Below are 18716 nucleotides of genomic sequence, written 5' to 3'. Positions count from 1 at the left end.
CAAAGGGAAGGTGGTGCTTGCTAAGCTCCCTAAGATGGAGATTTAATGGTCTAGCTCTCAAAGTTTGAGGGAAGATATCTTAAATCTCTTCAATTCATTTTTCCTTTGTAATACACCCCCCTCCCACCTTGCCCCAAGTCACTTGTTCGGAGAACACTGGGATTGATTTCGTTGAGCGAACTATTTAGACACATGAGAAGAGTGCCTTGGTTTTCAGCTTTTCTTGAATTCAAAGGTTTGCTTGGCTTTTTCATATAGATCTGACAAAACTCCTCTAATAGGCTCCTTCTAGCTATAAACTATATCGCTGATTGGCTTCACCTTCTGTTTTCTGTTCTCTTACATACTTTGAGAAACCCTGCTTTTGTCATCTAGCTCAGCAGTTTAAGTTATACTTTAAATTGCAGTTGATGTTTGGCTCAATACAACACAAATGGCAGAGGAGGGCTTAGCAGTGAAGTGCCTCTAGTCCCATAGTCCACATACATAATTCCCCAACAAGTGTGTGAAGTGCCTCTAGTCCCATAGTCCACATACATAATTCCCCAACAAGTGTGTGAAGTGCCTCTAGTCCCATAGTCCACATACATAATTCCCCAACAAGTGTGTGAAGTGCCTCTAGTCCCATAGTCCACATACATAATTCCCCAACAAGTGTATTCCTGTTTTAGAAACTTTGTAAGTGTGGCATACCTTTGGCATAGCCTCCTTTCTGAATTTATTTATTCAGCCTATCTGTCATTCAAGCAAAGTGGATCTACAGTTAACACTTGTACAAAAAGCCCACCAACCCAGTAATTTTCGCTAAATTAGTTTTTGGAAGGTATAGTTCCCCACCCTCCTCATTTTCCTTAGTTTCCTTCAGTAATTACCTGGTTTAACACAGATGTAATTTTTTTCCAGTAAACACTTAATTCCAAGGCTCTCATCTCCCTAGAATTAAGCCAATATAAATAGATTTCTGTTACTCCAGCTTATTATCCCTTCCAAGTCTATTAGGTCACAGCTTGACACATAATACGATTTTAGAAAATCTCACTAAATGACTGATTAGAAATATAGCACTTCCTCCCAAAACAAACATAACCATTGATTTTGATTTTGCCCCTCTTTAAACTGTACTGTACTCTTTAAACTGTACTGATACATGTCTTCAAGCAAGTGTATCCTTGTGCCTTAAAGATGGTCTTTTGAAAATAACCCTTTGGAATCCACCATAGGCTTAAATGAGGTAATTAAGATGGAACATATTTGACCGTGTGTGTGTGTGTGTGTGTGTGTGTGTGTGAGTGTGTGTGTTCAGTTGTTTAGTTGTGTCCAACTCTTTGTGACCTCATGGACCATAGCCTGCCAGGCTTCTGTGTCCAAGCAAGAATTCTGGAGTGGGTTGCCATTTCCTCCTCCAGGGGATCTTGCTGGACCAGGCAGGGATCAAACCTTTGTCTCTTTTGGCTGATGATTTGGCAGGCGGATTCTTTACCACTGAGCCAACTGGGAAGCCCATCAACATGAAATATAACACTCAAGCCAAACACTAAATTAAAGGAACATGATAACAGCTCTCACATGCAGTAGCTAGACTCATTGCTTTCAAGGCAAATTTTATTTTAGAATCAGAAAATTTTATCAGAATCACATACTCCCTAGACATTGAGATAAAAATATTAATACTGGTAGATGAATACTGTCAACAAACTGTAGGTCTCTATCAAAACTTGTTCTTCAGAGCAAATACATTCCCATTCTGACCTCCATTTTAGTCCAACCTTGGTCTTTTGGGCAGCTGAATGAGTTCCAGGATATTTCCAGAGGTCAAATCTAGGAGGTCAGTAAATTGTATGAAAAGCTGAAGAGTTTCCTGTCAGCCATGTTATTCTGGCATACTTGTTACTAGAAGGACAAAGGTGGCCCTAATATTAATATGTAAAAACCAGGAAATAGCGTGTTAATTATTAAATCTCTGGCGAATGGTAAATCATCTTGCAATTGCTGGTGGTCCACAGACCAGGAAAAATGAGAGCACTATTTACTTTATTGCAGAGCTGGATCTGCGATGTTGCCAAGATATGCTGGTATTAGCTCTGTGACTTTGAGCAAACTATTTAACTTCTCTGTGTTGGTACCTTGTCGGTACTTGGAAAATACAGGTTGTTGTAAGGATCCAAATGAAATAATGTGTGCAAAGTTACTATTTTTATGTGCTTTGCAATAAAGGGGAATATAAGTGGTAGAAGAACAAAAAATAATTTTAGAAGAAAAACTTGCTTGAAAAAAATTAGGCACAAATTGGTGAATATCTCTATCTGATATGGTCAGTAAAATATTGGCTGAGGAATATCCTACACCAAGCAAGCAAATTTATCTAGAGGCAAAAGGATAGTTGCTCTATTTAAAGAGGTGGTAATAGGCAGCATGTTACTTCTTTTTAGCTAAGCAAAGATTCTTAAATCAACTTGGATGGAAAGGCCCAACATTAGAAGATTCCATGTGCATATATGTAAGTGCAAGTGTTGGGGGATGTTGGGTTTTATAAAGGGTGTTTTGTTTTCTTTTATTGTTTTGACCTCTTAACTCTCCACTCGGTGATCTCTTAGGGCCTGAGTTTTGGTTAGTGTGGTAATCTTCTGGATAATTCATAAAGAGTTGAATTTCTCCCTTCCTGACGCAAACAGAAGGATTGCATTTCTATATCTGCTTTGAAGTTAGGCATGTCCATATGACTTAATTTAGCAAATAAAATGTGAGAGGAAGTGCTGAGACTCACCTCGGATTTTCTCCATTTTGGTGACTAAGGAAGTGCAAACTGAAGGGGAATCTACATCAGCCAACTCTGCCAGCTAGAAATGAGAGATGTATTGTGAATGAGAAAAAAAAAAATATTGTGTTACCCAATGAGATTCTGGAGTTGCTTATTACTGAAGCAGAGACTAGACTATCCTGGCTAGTGGAGGCAGTGTAGGGCCAAGGTATCCACTCATGGATTCACAAGTAGCTAAGTGACACAACTGAATAGCCTGATATTTACAAAGAATGATTATTCAAAGACAAAAATAGCCCCCTCTCCGCACACACACACAAAGAAAATCCTTCAGAATCTGTCCTGGGAGCTCTTCCATTTGCACCAGAAACTGCTCTCCCTCTAGCTACTGTCTAGCTTGGGAGGTTGATAGGTTTATTCTTTTATAATCCCTGATACATATAACTATCGTTAGCAAAATGAGACTATGGACTAGTAACTTCTTTCATTATCACTTCTTACATCTCTCTACCTTGCCAACTACCTCTCTATCTCTCTATTTTCTTCCCTTCCTTCTTTCCTAAAGAAAAAAAGATGATTGAGTGCCTAAGTATGTTCCAGTTACTGTACACATTTCTAGATGTGTAAAGCCAAGTTACTATGATTTGGCCTCAAAGCAGCTTCTATCTAGTTAATGGCACAGTCTGACCTCCCTAAATAAATATTAATAATACTAACAGAATAGTAAATGTACTACTACCAAGCCTGCTGAATAACAGGCAGGCTTGGTAATAACATGGAGTGAGTATGATCTTATATGGCTAAATTTTGAACTTTCAATTAATCCAAAGAATACACAAACCATTTAGTAAGGAGATCTGTAGTTAGTCTTTTTGAAATTTGCTACGTCATAAGTGGGAATATCTTGAGTAGACAGAGACCATTATTTTGAAACAGAAAAAAAAAATGATTAAATATGTAGAGTGTTTGAGGAATGCATGAGAAATATCTATTTCATTCCATTGGGTCAAGATGTAGACCTTTCTAACTCACATAATCTTCTCTATTAGAACAAACAATCATATCTGAAAATGACAATAGGTGGAAATAATCTTATAACAAAGAAGATACATAAACATTGTTGAATGATTTCATCTCTAGCCAGGAACTGACAGTGTTGGAAAATATTTTGTAGATGATTGTACACTTAAAAGCCATAAACACTGACTGATGAAAGAAATTTACTGTTTTAATTTTAATTAAGTTTTGTTAACCCAAAGTGGAATTGCAATCAATGTAAATAACACATGTGGAATGTGCTTTCTTTTTTATTCAGCAAAGCATACATTTTTTAAAAACAGAAAATCATTAAAAAAAAAAATCAGCAAACATGCCACAAAACAAACCAAACATAACTAAGGTTCCCTGCTGATAATATACTGTGACTTTTTATTTAGGCTTGTAGAGGTCACAGAAACTCACAGACTTACAATATATACACAATCAAAGATTCTAAGTGCTTATGCGGAACAAAGAACTTTGAGTTATAAAACCATGAATGGCTTATAGAATGCAATTTACTAGATCAGTCTTTGTTCTTACGAACTAGAGTAATCTTGTTCTTTGACAGTTGAAAATAGATCTTGTCTATATTTTCACAATCAGTGACCCATAGCTAGTTTTCATCATTGGTGGAACTGGCAGAGTTTTCACTCTCTTCAGCTGGTGGACTGTGTCCCCGCTGGCTTGGAATAGCAGGAAGCACTCGGTTGGTCCGTAGAGGTTCTCCAGACAGAACTGGGAGGAAAGAATAGAAGGAAAGACTTTCAGGGTTTTCTTCTCTTAGGAATGGAATGGTGGTAGAAGAACTGTGTTATATCTGAAGGAATACAGGCGCTTCTAAGAAGTTTTTCTTGCAGAGAGCTTAACTTCAGGAGATAGTCATGTGTATCTACCTATCAAGCTTACACGTAGTCAGGGATGTTGTGTGTGCATGCTAAGTTGCTTCAGTCGTGTCTGACTCTTTGTCAGCCTCCTCTGTCCATGGGATTCTCCAGGCAAGAATACTGGAGTGGGTTGCCATGCCCATCTCCAGGGGATCTTCCTGACCCAGGGACTGAATCTGCATCTCTTATGTCTCCTGTATCGGCAGGCAGGTTTTTTACCACTGGAGCAACCTAGGAAGCTCCAGTCAGGGAAGTCAAATATGTGCAATACGAGGTGGGGCTGAGTTTGGTGAAAACATGATCAGACTGTGCGTGCCTGGCAAAGTTCTCTTTTCCTTGGGTGGAGCAGCCCTTGAAAGCCAAGTCAGCACAAGGCCCTAAATAAGCCCCAAGATGTTTGTACTGTGCTTTTATGCAAACCTCAAAAGGTTCTCAGGTTTCTTTCAGGACAGGCGCTGTACCTTTCCATTTCTTTTTCATAGAGCTATAGTCGGTCAAAGATCTTTATCTTTTCCTGTCTCCTTAAATTTAATCATGAAAAGCAAAGCTGCTGAGCTCTGCCAAAGAAAATCCCCTCTCTTTGGCTTCTCTAGGCCATACTGGATTTAAGGCTAAGTGACTCTTTCCTTAGATGTCTTTGTGACTACATTTCTGCTTAAAGACAAGGTCAGACTTGAATTTCATTCAGTGATTGAATTCACACCATCCAAAACTCTCTCTTTAGACAAATTAGTAAGGGCAAGGAAAATAATCTGTCAAGAAAGAGGTCTTGGTTTCTGCTACTAAGTCTGTGTGTGACTTTGGACAATCTCCACTTCTCCCTTTCCTTATCTGAAAAAAAAGACAGAGTTGTCCTAAGACCCCATGGTTCTTGGTTTTTAACTAAAAGGTTCTAGAACTCTTGACTTGTCCCATTTGAACTGCCGTCTGGGGCAGAAAAGATATATTGGATATTTACTCTGTGCAAATGGTTGCCAAGGATTTTGCATGTGTCACCTCATTTAATCCTCTCAACAATCTTATCAGGTGGCACCACTCTTACAGGCTGAAGGAACTGAAGTAAAGAAAGGGTAAGGGACTTGTCTTAAATAAAGCAGCTTCTAAATCATCTAATCTCTGCAATTAAGATGATGTAGAGAGTATATGTGTACATGTGCATGCGAGTGCTTGTGCACGTGTTATAAACCAGTGTGTTGGGATAGGAAGAACAGGAAGAAAGGAAATTAGAATCCAGTGAGTATTATTTGTTTCTTGAAGCAGCTGACTCAGTATCCTGTACCTCTGCAACTTATTGCCTAAATAATAATGGGTGAGTCATGTGACCTCTCTGAATCAGTTTTCTAATCTACACTGTCTCAGAGTACAGACATAAGCATACACAAACTCAGAATTTCTGAGTGTGGGGCCCTGGAATCCATTTTATAACAAGCACCCCAGATAACACTTAGACACAGGCAAACTTGATCACTTGGTGAATAGAATATATTAACAGTTTATATTGTGAGAAGTTTTGTATAAAATAATGCCAAAAGTAAACCTGATGAACATTATACTTGATTATTCCTTTCTGCCAAGGACTGCAGAGCCTGTGAGTACAGAGGTAACACACATTTCTATCTGTCCAACATAGTAAGGAAAACAATGCCAGGAAGCCAGTCTTAGAATAATTTTTGAAGCATTAAAGACATTAAATAGTACATAGCAAAATAAACTTCTGTTATTGTCTTTATAGTCCAAACATAAAAATTCCTCAAGGAAGCAAGTATTTCTTTTAAATAAGCATTACCATTTTGGATGGAGCTTTAAAGACTGTCTCTAGTCTATTTTCCTATAATTTTCAAGTTTTGGTACTTGATGTTCTCTTGTAAAAATGAAAGTAAACCGAAATAACATTTAGTCCTAATAACAGCACTACTATTTGCAAAGGAAGCTGAGGAAGATTGAAAATACTTACATTTTTGGTCTGGTAGGGGAGCTAGGTTGTTCCGAGTATAAGGAAGATCCCTGATTTTGGGTCTGTTTGGGGACAGATGCTGAAAATTTTGTCCTGGGGACAAACATAATTTGTGTCAATCATTTGAGACTCAACCAAGTGCAAATTATAAAATCCAGTGGATTAGAGAATCATACAAGTTGTTATAGATCGTGAAATTTATGATGTTAACAACAAAATAACTACACCATATTCCGTTTCTATCACATGCCAGTCACCATTTAAGTGAAAGGAAAAATGTATCCAAAATCATTTCTTGAGTAAACTAGCTTTAAAAAAATTATAAACAAGCACAATTAGGGACTTCGCCTGTGGCACAGTGGATAAGAATCCACCTGCTAAGGCGGGGGACATGGGTTTGAATCCTGGTTAGGGAAGACTCCACATGCTTCGCAGCAATCAAGGCTGGGCGCCACAACACTGAGCCTGAGTTCTAGAGCAAACTGAGGCCACACACTCTATGGCCTGGGAGTCGCAACTACTGAGCCTGTGTGCTGCAGCTACTGAAACCCACACTTAGAGCCTGTGCTCTGCAACAAGACGAGCTGCTGCAAAGAGAAGCACGCGCACTGCAATGAAGACTAGACCCCACTCGTGGCAACTAGAGAAAACTCCAACAAAGCAACAAACACCCAGTGCAGCCAAAATAAATACAAATTAAAAAACAAAAAACCAAGCTCAGTTGGTCATATACTGCACAAAACTTAAAAGTTTGAAAAATAAAATAGGGTATTAATGTATCGTGTATTCGTGAATCTGTGTTGAAGAGTGGGTGATGAGTAGGACATAATCTTCAAGATCAGTGTTTCTCAGTCCTGGCTGCACTGAGAAATTATCTGAGGAGTTAAAAAAAAAAAAAAAGATGCTACTCTGACTAAACACCAACCACATTGATTAAATGAGTATCTCAGGGGCTGGATAGGATGCTAGATTTGTTTCAGCTCCCAGGTGATTCTAATATGAATCCAGGATTGAGAATCATGAGATGGAAGATGAGAGGTGAATGAAAGCATTTTGGAGACCTGGAATATATCATTTAAATGACCAGTAGTGCTATGCTGGAGCTGTGCATACCAATTTTCAGGAATTTTGTGAGATGGTTGACATCACACTTAGTGGCTTGACATCAGCAATGGTGGGAGTACTTACATCAGAGAAATCAACAAGCACTGATTTTTCTCTGAACATTAAACATTTATTAAACACATGAGGACTGGAATGCAAAAGTTAGGAGACTGGGATGCAAAAGTAGGAAGTCAAGAGATAACTGGAGTAACAGGCAAATTTGGCCTTGAAGTACAAAATGAAGAAGGGCAAAGGCTAACAGAGATTTGCCAAGAGAATGTACTGGTCATAGCAAACACCTTCTTTCAACAATACAAGAGAAGACACTACACATGGACATCACCAGATGGTCAATACCAAAATCAGATTGATTATATTCTTTGCAGCCAAAGATGGAGAAGCTCTATACGGTCAACAAAAACAAGACCGGGAGCTAACTGTGACTCGGACCATGAACTCCTTATAGCCAAATTCAAACTTAAATTGAAGAAAGTAGGGAAAAACCACTAGACCATTTAGGTATGACCTAAATCAAATCCCTTACAATTATAGAGTGGAAGTGACAAATAGATTCAAGGGATTACATCCAGAGTGCCCGAAGAACTACGTACGGAGGTTCATGACATTGTATAGAAGGCAGTGATCAAGATCATCCCCAAGAAAAAGAAACGCAAAAAGGCAAAATGGTTGCCTGAGGCAGGTAGCTGAGAAAAGAAAAGATGCGAAAGGCAAAGGAGAAAAGGAAAGATATACCCATTTGAATGCAGAGTTCCTAAGAACAGCAAGGAGAGATAAGAAAGCCTTCCTCAGTGATCAATGCAAAGAAATAGAGGAAAACGTATAGAATGGGAAAGACTAGAGATCTCTTCAAGAAAGTTAGATACCAAGGGATCATTTCATGCAAAGATGGGCTCAACAAGGACAGAAATCGTATGGACCTAACAGAAGCAGAAGATATTAAGAAGAGGTGGCAAGAATACACAGAAGAACTATACAAAAAAGATCTTCATGACCCAGATAACCACGATACTGTGACCACTCACCTACAGCCAGACATCCTGGAATGTGAAGTCAAGTGGGCCTAGGAAGCATTACTACAAACAAAGCTAGTGGAGGTGATGGAATTCCAGTTGAACTTTTTCAAATCCTAAAAGATGATGCTGTGAAAGGGCTGCAGTCAATATGCCAACAAATTTGGAAAACTCAGCAGTGGCCACAGGACTGGAAAAGGTCAGTGTTCATTCCAATCCCAAAGAAAAGCAATGCCAAAGAATGCTCAAACTACCACACAATTGCACTCATTGCACACACTAGCAAAGTAATGCTCAAAATTCTCCAAGCCAGGCTTCAATAGTACATGAACCGTGAACTTCCAGATGTTCATGCTGGATTTAGAAAAGACAGAGGAACCAAAGATCAAATTGCCAATATCTGTTGGATCATAGAAAAAGCAAAAGAGTTCCAGAAAAACATCTACTTCTGATCATTGACTATGCCAAAGCCTTTGACTCTGTGGATCACAACAAACTGGAGAATTCTTCAAGAGAAGGGAATACCAGACCACCTGACCTGCCTCTTGAGAAGTCTGTATGCAAGTCAAGTAGCAACAGTTAGCACTGGACATGGAAGAACAGACTGGTTCCAAATTGGGAAAGGAGTAAGTCAAGGCTGTATACTGTCACCCTGCTTATTTAACTTGTATGCAGAGTACATCATGAGAAATGCCGGGCTGGATTAAGCACAAGCTGGAATCAAGATTGCCGGGAGAAATATCAATAACCTCAGATATGCAGATGACACCACCCTTATGGCAGAAAACGAAGAAAAACTAAAAAGCCTCTTGATGAAAATGAAAGAGGAGAATGAAAAAGTTGGCTTAAAACTCAACATTCAGGAAACTAAGATCATTGCATCCAGTCCTATCACTCTATGCAAATAGATGGGGAAACAATGGAAACAGTGACAGTATTTATTTTTCTAGCCTCCAAAATCGCCACAGATGGTGACTGTAGCCATGAAATTAAAAGACGCTTGCTCCTTGGAAGAAAAGCTATGACCAACCTAGACAGCATATTAAAAAGCAGAGACATTACTTTGCCAACAAAGGTCTGTCTAGTCAAAGCTATGGTTTTTCCAGTAGACATGTATGGATATGAAAGTTGGACCATAAAGCAGGCTGAGCACCAAAAATTGATGCTTTTGAACTGTGGTGTTGGAGAAGACTCTTGAGAGTGCCTTGGACTACAAGGATATCAAACCAGTCAATCCTAAAGGAAATCAGTCCTAAATATTCTTTGAAGGGACTGAGGCTGAAGCTGAAGCTCCAATACTTTGACCACCTGATGCAAAGAGCCTACTCATTGGAAAAGACCCTGATGCTGGGTAAGGTTGAAGGCAGGAGAAGGGGATGACAGGCAAGACAGTTGGATAGCATCACTGACTCAATAGACATGAGTTTGAGCAAGGTCTGAGGGATGGTGAAGGACAGGGAAGCCTGGCATGCTGCAGTCCATGAGGTCTCAAAGAGTTGGACACAACTGAGTGAATGAACAAGAACAACAGGATCAGACAGGATTAGGCTTAATTCCCAACTTGAGCAAGTGATGTTCTCTCTTTAAATCTCAACTTCCTCATATGTAAAAAGTGGATAATAGCTTTCTGTCTTTTCCAGTTGTTATAAAGATTAACTAGGAGAACAAAGGTAAAGCATTTAGCTTATAAAGTAAATAATAAACATTAGCAATTATTACAGTGCTACTACGTGGCATTTTTAAATATGATCTCCTAGAGAGTGGGGCATGTATTCATTTGATCTTTTACTTAGCAGTCTAGTAGGAACCTTTTACTTAGCAGTCTAGTAGGAACAAGAGTCATTATAGTGAGGCCCATAGGGTTTAAGTCTTCTGTTTGGGTAAAGCAGTCCTTAGAACAGGGGGGAAAGATCCACCCCCTATCTGCTTCGGTGAGTCCAGTGGTAGATTTTTAGGGGTGGTCATCTGAACAGTGTCATTTGATGAATATTAAGCAAAATTTCCAGTCTCCTGGGTGTACATTTTGCCTTTATATTTTTATTCCTTTGAACTTTGAAGGTTAAATAACCTCATAAGTGAAAGTGAAATCGCTCAGTCCTGTCTGACCCCATGAACTGTAGCCTACAAGGCTCCTCCATCCATGGAATTTTCCAGGCAAGAGTACTGGAGTGGGTTGCCATTTCCTTCTCCAGAGGATCTTCCCTACCCAGGGATAGAACTGGGTCTCCTGCATTGCAAGCAGATGCTTTTACCATCTGAGCCATGAGGGAAGCTCATAAGCCATTGTTTTAAAAAAAATTCCTGAGTAGAATTACAGTAAAACCTATATCAACTCATATTCGATTATTTATCCATGAACACTGGAGCAGAAATTTGAAAAACCAAAAATGAGATGATAATTACGGGTAACACTATTGAGCACTTACTGTGGTCAAGCACTGGACTAGTTTCTATATATGTAATCTCATTTAATCCTAACAGTCACTTTCCCTTGTGAGAGAGGTACTATCATGCCCAGTCTCCAAATGAGGACACTGTGATTTGGAGGAGTTCTGAATGGAGCTCAAGGTCATATGACAGGAGGTGACAGAATCTGGACCCAACCCAGGTCTGTCTGGACCTAAAATGCACACCATGTTGCCTCCTTAGAGGCCAAAATGGTATAGATAGGATGGGAGAAGTGGCAGAGACGGACTTCAGCAGTGATTTGGGAGGAGGTGGGAGGAGAGTTAAACTTTTTGCCACCCTGACATTTTGCTCAGTTTTGAAGAACAAGGTAGAATGTGCATAGTTTAAAGATCTATCTGTGCTGCGGGAGCTTTCAAGGGGTGTCCAGCCTGTGGAGGATGACCACTGTCTTAGAATAAAAAGGCAGAAAAAATTTTCACAGTTAAATGAGGAAATAGAAGAGAATGAAGATTAATAATAATAACAAATATATTCAGCACTCATCTATTGCAAACTCTTTGCATTCCAGAGACTAGAGTACAAAGAGAAGGCAAGGTGCTCAAAGTGGCTGATGGGAATAGAAACAGATAAAGTACTTTTGAAGGCCATGAGTAGTGCTGTGAAGCTATCACAGGAAAGAAGGGCCCAGAGAGATCAGTGTGTCTTGAATCCCACAGACCTTGCTTAAACATCTGCTCTGCCACTTCCTAGCTACCTTATGACCTTAGGTGGGTGGGGTAACCACTCCAATCCTCCAATTTCTTCATCTCTAAAATGGGGATTAAAAACTCCTCTCCTGCAGTGCTGTTGAAGGGGAAGTCTGTGGTTCACTGCCCCCGAGAAGGCTTAACAAGGCAGAGGAGGGATTCTTTCATGATGGATAGTAAAAACGGGCCACACCTCCTACAGCAGTGAGGAGCCTTCTGCATAGGAGGCAAGTTTGGGCTGGTTCTTAAAAGATTGTAGGACTCTATCAAGACTCAGTGGATGAAAGGTTAAAAGAAAAACAAAACGAAACACGGGCAAAGATGTCGTAGAGTAAAAGGTATGGGTTCCTCAAGAGCTTAGAGATATTCAAGGAACTGTTCAAGGGGAGGGGGCAGGGGGAAAGATTGAAATGGGAGGTGCAGAAGTTGAGAAAGGTAAGTGAGGCCAGGCTACGTTGGGAGGACTTTGCCAGCTGAAGAATCTGGCCTTTGTCCTGTTGCTAAATTGCTTCAGTCGTGTCCGACTCTGTGTGAACCCATAGATGGCAGCCCATCAGGCTCCCCCATCCCTGGGATTCTCCAGGCAAGAACACTGGAGTGGGTTGCCATTTCCTTCTCTAATGCATGAAAGTGAAAAGTGAAAGTGAAGTCGTTCAGTCGTGTCTGACTCTTAGCGACCCCATGGACTGCAGCCTACCAGGCTCCTCCATCCATGGGATTTTCCAGGCAAGAGTACTAGAGTGGGTTAAACCCATTGCTGATGGGTTTAAACAGTGGTGGTCATGACATCAGACCTATGCAGGGAGGAGAGGGAGTTGTTGCTGGGAGAGTCTAGAAAATTCTGGAGAAGCAAGTTCTCTCTTGAGGGAGAAAGGAAGCAAGCACTTTCTTAGGTTCCTTGTGATGACTTGTAAATAACCAGGCTGGTAGCAAATACCACAGAACTCTCTGTTCCATTTTCTCTGAAAGCTGCTTGCAATGAATTAAGCTGATGTGCTCCAAATTCCCTCATTTTGGTTAAGTGCCTTATCCCCCATCCTCTCCATCTAGCCCATTGACAGGTCTCAATAAATGTTAAGCAATAATCATTACAGCTAAATGTTCAGGGTTGTTGAAGTCAGCACAGGATATTAGCTTCCAGGAATTCAAACGGTAGTAATCACTGCTAGCCCATATTATTTCTACTAAACCCAGGGCAGGAAAAGAAAAAATCCAGGGGAGAGAGACGATCCAAGTTCAAGCCAGTGGTGCAGTGGTATGATTTATAGTACCCAATTGCTTTACCACATTAGGTTTTCACATCAAGTATGGGAGCTCAGTGCAGAAATCTGCTGAGTTTCAACCCGCCTAAACTAACAATTTAAACCACTTAAGTGAACTCTCCCAACTGTAGTCTGGAAGTTTCAGTAGTCATTAAAAAAAATAAACAAAACTCAAATTGGGTTAAAAATATTTGCAAAAATAAAATCCATAAGGCAGAAATATTTTTCTTTGGGGGAGGATGGTGTAGTTTCTAAGAAAATCACATCGTAAATAATTTGGTAAGCATGCTATCAACTGGACTTTGAGATATAAAGACAGAAATAAGGGAAGCCCTTATTTTGTGGGTTCAATCCCTGGGTCGGGAAGATCCCCTGGAGAAGGAAATAGCAACCCACTCCAGTATTCTTGCTCGGAAAATCCCATGGACAGAGGAGCCTGGCGGGCTACAGTCCATGGGGTTGCAGAGTCAGACATGACTTAGCGACTGAACCACTTCCACACCATTGTATATGTGAGCAGCCCGACTCTTCGTGACCCAGTGGACGGTAACCCACCAGGCTCCCCTGTCCATGGTATTATCCCTGGCAAGGATACTGAAGTGGGTGGCCATCTCCTCCTCCAGGGGATCTTCCCAACCTAGGGACTGAACCCACATCTACCTGCATTGCAGGTGGACTGTTACCTCTGAGCCACCAGGAGGCTGTGTGGTAACTTCTTAGGAGAGCTGGGTTAAAGTTATGAATATGTCACTCATTAGTTGTTAAGACTGAACAAGTTGTTTTAACTTTTCTAGGCTATGTACATTATACCTGGAAAGGCCTTCATGGAACAAAACGGCCCCAGACTGTGTATCCAGAGAGTAGGAAAATTGTAGCTCAGAGAGATGACATGTCTTGCCTTATCCATCAGGGCTCATTCAGGAAAATGGAGACCTCTTTAGGCCTCTGAAAGAGAGGCAATTTCATATGGAAATTTCATTATACTGGTGGTGGAAAAGCTGAGAAGCCAGATGACAAGGTTAAAGGACATCCAGAAATTAACCACAGAAGGAGGATGCAACCACTTCTAGTCTGGAGTATAAGAGAAAAAGCTGGTATTACCAAGGTCCAGAAGCTAGTGGGAGCCAGAACCACAAGTGAGGGGCTGTGTGGAGGAAGTAGGAGGAGTGAAACCCCTACTGGAAATTCCATAGGAAGCAGAGGGACATTGAGGAGAACTACACTGGTTTTCCTCTTTCTCCTGCTCGTACTCTTGCCAATGCCTCCTGGCACTTTAGCAAAAGTACCTGGAGGCAGCTTCCAGGGAGCCTGGGAGGGATAGTTTCCAGAGATACAGAATAGAGTTAGAAGTAAGAGATTAGATCTGAGAGCAAAAAGGCAGTTAAATGTCATCACCTATAGCTTGTGTCTAAGGCACTGGGCTTAGCGTAGGGCCTGGCACATAGTTTTAAAAAAAGCCCACAAATTTGTGTGTATTTGTATAGTACTATGTTAAAGTCACTATTTTAAGTATTATAAATGTATCAATTCATTTAACCTTACTATCAATTCACAACCCTAAAAGTTGGGTATTTCGTCCCATTTTTGACACGAGGAAACAAAGGTTTAGAGAGATTCATTAACAGCAAGTAAAAGAGAGCCAGGGCTTATTGACAAAACAACAACAAAAATGTGACTTTAAAAGACCTCTTGGGGAATTCCCTGGTGGTCCGGTGGTTAGGACTCAGGTCTTCGATTGCTATTGACCCGGGTTCAGTTCTTCTCTGGGGAACTAAGATCCTATAAGCCATGTGGTAGCCAAAAAAAGAAAAAAAAAAGAATTTTTCTCTTAACCACTGGATATGCTGCCTCTTGATAAATTATAATAATAGACATGCAATAATCATTTAAAGAATGAGTGAAGACTAGGGTCCTTTCCATTTAAAACCCTTATGATTTTCATATGTAAACATGAGAAGAAAATCAATTTAAAGTGAGTTGTATAATCAACTTAGAAAAATCCATGTTCCTGAAAGTTCATTTATAGACTGAAGATTCTTGGGATATTTATCTTATCATGACTCAGTTACCTAGAACGGCTCCTAGTTATAATCAGCACTCAAAAACATTGGTTGAAAAAAATAAAAGCTTTGATCCAGGCACAGCTAATCATTTAACATTCCCTTGGAGAATTCTGCTAGTTCTTTTCTGCTTTCCTGCCCCTAGGGACTTTTCAAGTTACTTCACTGGAAAAGTGAAATCAATCCTAAAACCAACTTTATTGAATTTTCTTTTATTTTACGAAATACGGAAAGTTTTAGATGGCACATGTGACAGAATCTATGAATTCTCTATTCAATATCTACTCCCTTATTTCTCTTAGAAATGAAAATCCAGTTTTGGAGGTACAGTCATGTGATCAACTAAAACACAACAATTCCCAGTCTCCCTTGCAGATAGGCAGTCATGTGACCAAAGTTCTGGCCAATGAGATGGGAGCAGACTCTAGGACTTATGGTCAATAACTTATTACACTTGATCTTAGCCAAAAGGCCTAGAAGCAATGGGAGATAACTTATTAATGGGAGATAATTCAGTTTGGGGACATCCATTTTCCTCTCCCCTCTCTCCTTTCTCCTTCTCTTTCTCCAAAGGATGAAAGCCATAGGTTAAGTTGTAGAGAATACAAATGGAAGGATCATGGTTCACCAAGCACTGGGAACCATAACGTTCAACTTCTTTCATATGAGAGGAATAAACTTCTATGTTGCTTAAACCACTGTTACTTTGGGTTTCTGTTACAACAGATGAACCAATTCTAACTGATAAAGAAAAAACAGCCCCAGGCTGTCCTGGGAACAGAAAAAGAACAAGACTCAAAATTAAAAAAAAAAAAAAAAATTTTTTTTTTCCCTAAAAAGGAGATATTAGCCAGGACAGGACTAACTCCAGAAAGCAGGCTGAGTCAAGGCCCTGGAGGCCATCAAAGTGTTAAAAGACAGCAAACCAATATCTTTGCTTCCTTACCCCTCCACAGAACACAGGGAAACTACCCACACTCCAGTGCTCTGAGGAGGAAGTAAGACCTTGCGGGAAGTTCTTCTCAGGAAATAGCTGTCAGGTATTTATTCAAATAAATATATTTAAATACAAATGAATATGTATGAGAGAAGTCTTACGCTGCCTCACAGGTTTCAGACACCAGGCACGTGTAAATGAGTGAGGAGAGCCAGGCTCATGCTGCATATTAAATGGGAAGGAATAGTTCTTACCTCTAAAGATATATTGATCTCATCTAGTTCTTAAAATATACATACACCCTCTTGGTCTTTCACTTTTCTACTTTTGAAAGAAGCATGGGTTCAAGAAACATATCATTTTCCCTCTTAACCCCACTATAAGAAAAGCAACAGAAACTTATTGTTAAAGAACAACAGACACTCCATGGACAGAGACTAGAGAGTGGTGTGGACTGGGCTAAACTGGGGACAGTGATGTCCAAGTGGTGTCCAGAGGGATACTGGTTACTCAGATCTAGCCAATTATTGCCAAAAGGTATTTGTGTTTAGTGTTGCTGGATTTTTCAATTTCTCAAGAGAAGCTAGAAATTTAAACTTTTATGTAAAAACTTCATGATTTTTAAATGTTAGTGATTAATTCACTTCATAACAAAATAAGCTGTTATAGTAATGACCTGATTTTGGCAGCTGTTCTGAAGCCTGCACTTTAGAACAATAGATCTTAGTCTCCACTGTACCTCAGAATCCCCTGTGGGTGATTTTAAAAAATATAAATAAAAGTTTTAGTGTGATATGTTTGTTTAAACAGGTGAAAAGTAGACACATATATATTGCTTGTATGTGTACAAAAATATAGATTCTTTAGTGTGATGTGCTTATTTATTTAAAATGTATATATATATATGTATATATACAAATAATTAAATATGTATAAAATACTTCTGGAAGGACAAGCAAAAAATTAATAACATAGTTTGCTTCGGATGAGGGGCTACATAGCTGCGGGCAGACACAGGTAATCTGCCAGGTAATCAATCCTTTGACGTGTTTGGAGTCTTGATCCATAAATGTGTGAAATGTTCCCTTTCTACTCATACACGTGGAAGGCATTACTCTTTTCCCTTCTGCCTCACCAAAATTTTGGTTCAGTGGGCCCAGAGTGGGCATTGAGCACCTGATTTAAAAGCAAACAGTCACACAGACAAATCAACGCCTTGTAGGTGATATCGGCAAGGATCCCTGCTTAAGAATCCTTGCTGGTGGAAATAATAACATTCCTGCTCCAACCTGCCAGTCACCACACGTATTTGGTGGGATGGGATAAGATGAGAAGGCACATGCTTCTACTTGATGACTGTCCTCAGGTTGGAAAAGCAGACTGTTTACATAGCCTGCTGCTGCTGCTGCTAAGTCGCTTCAGTTGTGTCCGACTCTGTGCGACCCCATGGACTGCAGCCTACCAGGCTTCTCCGTCCATGGGATTCTCCAGGCAAGAACACTGGAGTGGGTTGCCATTTCCTTCTCCTTACATAGCCTAGATACCCTGAATCCAGTGGACTAAAGGGAAGTCCTCCAAGCTATCTACTCTCCCTCCTCACTCAGGACTGTATGACATGTTTCTTGTACAGAATCTGTCAGGAATGAGGGAGGACATTACCTGATGAAGGATTATGTAGATGAGGAAGATGTGGGGGCCCTGATACTTCCTGGTGGCCAGATCTGCTGGTGAGCAACCTGTCTAGCAGCTTGTCAGATGAAGACATAGTCCAGGCTTTATAGAACACCGGGTGAGAATCACCTTTCCAAGGGTTATCTAGCAATGCCTGGCAGCCAGTTCTGTTATTCAACAAATCTTGCTCACTTCGGCTTTTCTGAGATCGCTGAGCCGCATGATGAGTACCAGAGCTCAGGCCAGCATGGGAAGTGGCCCCCTGGGAGGCTGTCAGGAAGTTATGGCCCAGGGTGATGGGTGGGAGGCTCTGTGTTCTGATTGGTGGAAGCCCTTTACGGGCCAGAGGCTTCTTTTCTGGTAAGTGATATTTTGAGTTTTCTGAGGTCCTCTTCTTAAAGTCAACCATAGCCACCTGCTCACCAGGCTGCTCTTGGCAGTTGGTATCCACGTTGCTGTCAAAGGTGGTGATGATGTCATCGACTTCCGAGGTGTGCTCCCCCCTGTGCCAGTCCCTGCTGGGGTCCTTCTGATAGGCCCTCTGCTCTTCCTTTCTGTTCCTGCAGAAGATTTGATTGAGCATGCCGAATCGTCCCTCCTTCTTCTGGGGCCTACTGTTCTGGGCAGGAAGGGGTCTAGGAGGCTCTGTTCTATAGGATATAAAATAAGGATGCTCTGTGAGAACAGGAAGTGGCGCAACAGCAGTCATCAAACAACATACCTCCCTCTATTCCATCTCCAGGAAGGAGATCATTCAAAGTCATTCAGCGCCCTCTCAAGTTAAAGGTGATGTGCAAAAGCTACTCACATGCCACCCCCTTCCTTGGCATGGTCAGTCTACTGTCCATAATTAGAATAT

The 18716-nt window shown here is 40.6% G+C and overlaps 1 protein-coding gene across 2 annotated transcripts in view; it reads right to left on the bottom strand.

Moving 5' to 3' along the window:
- Nucleotides 1-4049: 4049 nt before the first annotated feature.
- The window catches only part of ANKRD55 (ankyrin repeat domain 55), a 113176-nt gene continuing 98509 nt past the window's right edge, over nt 4050-18716 (bottom strand). For both annotated transcript variants that reach the window (XM_070774659.1, XM_070774660.1), the window contains 3 exons: nt 17846-18507; nt 6638-6730; nt 4050-4534 (listed from right to left, as the gene is read on the bottom strand). In XM_070774659.1, the coding sequence (XP_070630760.1) occupies nt 4413-4534; nt 6638-6730; nt 17846-18507 (877 nt within the window). In that variant the 3' untranslated portion in view covers nt 4050-4412. The remainder of the gene's footprint in view (nt 4535-6637; nt 6731-17845; nt 18508-18716) is intronic.

Source organism: Bos indicus, chromosome 20 (assembly GCF_029378745.1).
Source record: "Bos indicus isolate NIAB-ARS_2022 breed Sahiwal x Tharparkar chromosome 20, NIAB-ARS_B.indTharparkar_mat_pri_1.0, whole genome shotgun sequence".
Lineage (NCBI taxonomy): Eukaryota > Metazoa > Chordata > Mammalia > Artiodactyla > Bovidae > Bos > Bos indicus.
Note: the sequence above shows the minus strand (reverse complement) of the source record. Positions and strands in the feature narration are given on the sequence as shown.